At 38.8% G+C, this 5,421-nt stretch overlaps 1 protein-coding gene across 1 annotated transcript in view; it reads right to left on the bottom strand.

The window, feature by feature from the left end:
* PTAR1 (protein prenyltransferase alpha subunit repeat containing 1) overlaps nt 1-5,421 on the bottom strand; it is a 44,072-nt gene that overhangs the window by 6,271 nt on the left and 32,380 nt on the right. The window contains exons 4-5 of the mRNA XM_015565030.1: nt 4,864-4,968; nt 3,020-3,233 (exon numbers count right to left, since the gene is read on the bottom strand). Coding sequence (XP_015420516.1) covers nt 3,020-3,233; nt 4,864-4,968 — 319 coding nt within the window. The remainder of the gene's footprint in view (nt 1-3,019; nt 3,234-4,863; nt 4,969-5,421) is intronic.

Genomic DNA, 5,421 nt, shown 5'->3' with positions numbered 1-5,421 from the left:
AGAAATTATATTAGGGCCCTAACCGGTTTGGCTCAGTGGATAGAGCGTCGGCTTGCAGACTGAAGGGTCTCAGGTTCGATTCCCGTCAAGGGCATGTACGTTGGTTGTGGGCACATCCCCAGTAGGGAGTGTGCAGGAGGCAGCTGATTGATGTTTCTCTCTCATCGATGTTTCTAACTCTCTATCCCTCTCCCTTCCTCTCTGTAAAAAATCAATAAAATATATTTAAAAAAAGAAATTATATTACGCCCATCTCATATTTAGTTTTATATCCTTAAACTATAATGAACATTTTTCTTATCTTCCAAAATACAATTTTACTATCAACAAAATATTATAACATGTGATAGATTGGACTGTAACTAAACCTTCATTATTGGTGGGTTTGACTAGTTTTTCACAATAATAAACAGTACTTTCATCTATCAAATATCCATACTTAATATAATCAATGTTTGTTGAGTGCTTAGTATAAGCACTTGCGATAGCCACTTTATGTGGATTCTCCCATTTAATTTATATCACTTGATGTAGTAGGAATTTTCATCTTTCCCATTTTATAGATGAGGAAACGGAAGATTAGAGAGGCTAAGACACTCCCTCAAGGGCACACAGCAAATTGATGGCAGTATTCAAATGAGGTCTGCATGACTACTGAGTGGAACCTTTTGCTGCTACACCATGCTGCATCTCCCATTATTTCTTTAGCATGAATTCCTAGAGGCAGAACTGCAGGATTAGACATAACATACTTTTTTTCAGGGAATAAGAGGGTACAGTCTGGTAAATACTGTCATGTTGACCTTCAGTAAGATTATAGCAATTTCTTCAATGCTTGTTCCCATAACCTCATCAATTCTAAGATATCAACACTTTAAGAAATCACTTTGCATTTTCTAGTTAAAATGAAAAAAAAGGCCAGTTCATTTTATATGTATTTTTAAGCTGCTCTAGGCTACTGGTACTTTTATAATTACTTTCTCTGACAGAAAAAGGATGATCTCCTTGGTCAATGGCTTATAAGAGCAGAAAGGGGATTGTGCAATGTCAGCACTCTTTACTGAGAGCAAGAGACACCACAATGGCAGTGATGACAGGAAAAGCAGTCTCCCCAAGGGCAAGGCTGGCTGACAGCATGTGAGTCTAGGATTATGAGCCTAGCAGTGGACTCAAGCAGCTGAGTCAACACACCGTCTTCAACACCAGATGGTCTCAAGTAACCAAGAATTTCACCTTGGCCCCAAGTTCCTGATTTTGTGAGAATGTCACCATAAAAGGATCATATCTAGGCAGGAAAGCTTCCGAAGACTTCACAGCTCACCTGGACTTGGCCTTCCTCTTTTTCCTTAACTGTCCTCAACCTCCACATTACCAAGCTGTGGAGCGAAAATGACTGGCTCTAAGCACGCAATAGCCCCCTCGAGCCACCAGATAACTTGCAATCATTCCTACAGACTCCCATGAGCCCAGCCTGGATGAGGAGTAATTTCTGTGCTCCCACTGAACCTGCAGCTTCCCCTGGTTCCTCCAAATGTAACATTGCTTTGTAACTGTTGGTATCTGCTTCCTCAACTAGATGTTCAAGTTGTTGAGAGCAAGCTCTGTCTTTATACCACAGTGTACGGACAGTGTCTGGGAATGACTGGGTTTCAGTGCTATTTCATGAGCAAATTGCGGTGAGTTGACCTAGCAATCTGGTAGCCAGTTTCACCTACATTTCCTTTCTGTGGGGAACAGAGAAAATAACTAAATTTTAGTGAGCCTCTACTATTTGGTGCCCAGTACTTTACACACATTAACTTAAGTAATTTTCATAATAATCCACCAAGGCAGAAAGTAAAGCTCCCGTTTTAAGATGAAAACATTAAAGCCTTACTTTCCACAAACTGCTAGTAGGGCCAGACTCTAAGCCCAGATCAAAGTAATTCTGTCTTAGCTCTTTCCTCTCCATTAGGCATCTCCCCTCCTGAAGCATAGAGCCATATCACCTAGAGAGCAAGGGCTACTCCTCTAAAATCGTTGGCCTAAACTCTGCCAGAAGTGAAAACTCTCTTGTTTCTCTTGGAGGAATCTCTATCTTAAAAACAGAGAGGAGAGGGAACCTATGAAAGATGTATAAAGAAGGCAGTGGTGAGTAAAAATTAGAGAACAGTGTCTCTATTAATCTGAAAGCATTTTAACGTCTTTAAATTGTCTCAAGACTGGGAAGCTTTTAGACAAGTACCCTCAATGCTGATGACACTGACATCATAAAAAGGGAAGAAGAAATTAGAATAACTATAGTATGCAAGGAGCACAAGGATACCTGGTTCTCCCTCTGATGAATAATAAGTAATGCTGTGGCTAAGTCTTGGCCATTAAAATTCTCTGGTAACTTCCATCTCTTTATTTCTAAACTGAAAGGATTAGGCTGTGACAGTTTCCAACCTGGCTTTGCATCCAAATAACCCCTGAGCTTGTGAAGCATCCTGACCTAAATCCTACCCTCATTCCAATTCAGTAGGCCTGGGGTGGCACCTAGGAATCCGCAGGATTTTTATAGACTCGGCCAAGTGGAGGAATACCTGAGTGAAAGCTTGCTTCCTTCCCAAGAGAGACTGAGCAGGCAGCCAGCTAACTCAGAAAGTCACACAATCAGAGGCTATCAAGAAAAAAACAATTTCAGTTCTCCAATGCTCCACAGTCCCTTCCGGTTTCAGGGCAAAATGAGTTATGCTCAGTCCTCCTTACTGCTTAAACCTGCCTTTGTTCTGCCAATGCACTAGCCTTAACAGTGCCCAATATGCTGGTGAGGAACACAACTTTGTTTTAATTGCCAGGATGCCCTGGAGGTATCAGCTGCCGTGATCCTCTCTAGGCTGCTGGGCTGCCATTAGATCCTCTTCTTTCCTCCTTTAAAGCCCCTGAGGATGAACTGCGACCAGGAGTTTCAAAGGGCAGGCACGGAGAGTGCTAGGGAGATGGAAGGGCCACTCCTCTAAAATCGGCCTAAAATCTGCCAGAAGTGAAAACTGCCTACCTTGACATCTAGTTTGGCCAGGTGTTGTAAAACCCAGATGCGATGGGACCAGGCATTATAGTTGCTTGGGTATCTCCCTGCCGCTTCACCACAGACTTCCATCTCTTCTCGTATTAGTCGCTGTGTCCTTTCTGCAGGAATTGTTCCCAAGTTTCCTTTGGTCACAAAGGAAGGCAAGGAGGTTTCCTGAAGTAGCTGCTGTAGCACCCATCGTCTGGTAGAGTAGCATGTGGGAAAGAAAATGAGGAAAGAACATAAACCAGAGAGAAAAACAAAATTTTCTTGTTCTTAATTTGATTTACATTCACAGATAATGAAAATAATACCTGTCTATAATCCCAATGTGTGTGTGTGTGTGTGTGTGTATGTGTGTGTGTGTTTTGGGGGGGTGCGGGGGAACTGTTTTTGTTTTAAAGACATAGTTAACTTTAGCAGCATTTAAAAGGAGAAAAGACAAGAGGAAGAAAATGTTACAATCTGTCAAAAAGAAAATGCCATCAGTTACAAAATGAAAACTCTGAACTCCATTTGAAGATATGTGAAGTCAACTGGTGAGTGAATGTGTGTGTGTTGTAGTGGTAATTGGTGGGAGAGCAGATATAATTAATGGCTGGTAAATGCTAGAAGAGGAATCATGGTTCTGTATTTAATTACATTTGCATACATTTAAATGAAATTCAATAACATGTCTCAACCATTTAATGTCTTTAGGTTTTAACAAATATTTTTCTCATAAAGCATTATTTTAGATTAAAAATTTCTAACAAAAGTATAAGAAATTGAGTAGGAAAACTAATTTTTTCATTTTCAAATAACAGTTTTAGTACTTAACAAAACCTTGCTTTATAAAATATTAGCCAAGCCAACAGATTGACTGATGCATATTTAATAATTCCATTCCCCTGCCACCATCCCTTTCCAGACCTCTACACACACAATCATATACTTCTGAAGTCTGCTATCACAATTTCCACTAAGAAAGAAAATACAACTGATTAGATTAGATGGTTTGGAGGTAGCTCATTGGCAATGCTAGCCAAACGCAAGATTATAGCTAAAATATTTTCAACTAACTATAAGATCATAAAAAATGCTCAGAATTTAAGCAAAGTTTTAAATGGCTTAATAAACTGAGAACAGACTTCTTCAGAGAATTTTTCCACTGACCCAACCAGCAAGCTCACACCTATCCTTTTAGTCATTACAGTGGTTACATGGAGTTCAAAAGAAAGATGTTTCCAGACAGCCAGGATAGTAAAAAGAGTTCTTATGTGCACTTGGGCTACATGCCTCAGGCCTTTAACCTAAAAATATTCTTTGCATTTATGGTCTTAGCAACCTTTGCTTACCCATATACCATTCATTTCAGCTGCACTTATTTTCCTTATTTGCTTATTTTTAATAACCACAACCATCACCACCGCCATTTTTACCAAGAACACAACTGAATTAATTATAAAAACGTAAGCTTTCTATTTGAATATCTAAATGCAATTTCCATGACTCCATAAGAATGTTAATAATAATGGTTAAAATTTATTGAGTATTTAATGTGTGCCAGGCACTGTGGTAGTATTTACATGTACTACTCATATAAACTCAGCTATTAACTCTGAGATAGGTGTAATTATTATTCCCATTTTACAAAAGAGAAAACTGAGGCTTGAAGAGGTTAAATAATTTCTAAAAATCACACAGGTAGCAAGTGCTGGCACCAAGATTTAAACATAACTTGACTTTAAAATTCATCCTCTGAACCAGTATGTGACCTGGTTTCACACTCTGTATTTTCTCCAGCCATTCTGAATCCTACGTAGGAATCCTAAGGCGTAAATTAACCACACCTGTGAATCCATGTTTCTGGACTCTTTGGAAACTTAGTTAAGGCCAGTTTTCCCAGATGTAAATCCTTAATTGGATTTAAAGTGCCAGAGAGGATCAGCTCTTTTCTGTGAAAGAAAAATAAAAAGAACCATTACTTTATCTTTCTATCCAAACATACTGTATGGGTATTAATATAACCTCATTGAGAAGTGAATTTCCAAGAATTTTTGAAAAAAGAAAGAAAACAAAACTCATACATATCACATACAGTAATCAAGAATGTATCCTCGTAATCTTAAAATAACAAATAAAAGCTTTAAATCGGTGGTGGGCCTTTTAGTTATCTATTTGGAAGAAGACCAAGGGGTTTGCAAACCTTACAAGGCCTAACATCAGTATCTGTAGGGCAGCTCCAAAATGAGGCAAGCATTGTCTAGCTTCCTAAGTAGGACTTAATATAGCCTGGTTCATTAACAAAAAAATACACATACAACTAACACAGTATGATTGAGATGTAATCTCAATTACTATTTTTATTTTTGAATTTTCCTTCTACCTTTCCTCATATGCATCTACCT

This window comes from Myotis davidii, unplaced genomic scaffold (assembly GCF_000327345.1).
Source record: "Myotis davidii unplaced genomic scaffold, ASM32734v1 scaffold616, whole genome shotgun sequence".
NCBI lineage: Eukaryota > Metazoa > Chordata > Mammalia > Chiroptera > Vespertilionidae > Myotis > Myotis davidii.
This window is presented reverse-complemented; position numbering and strand designations above follow the sequence as displayed.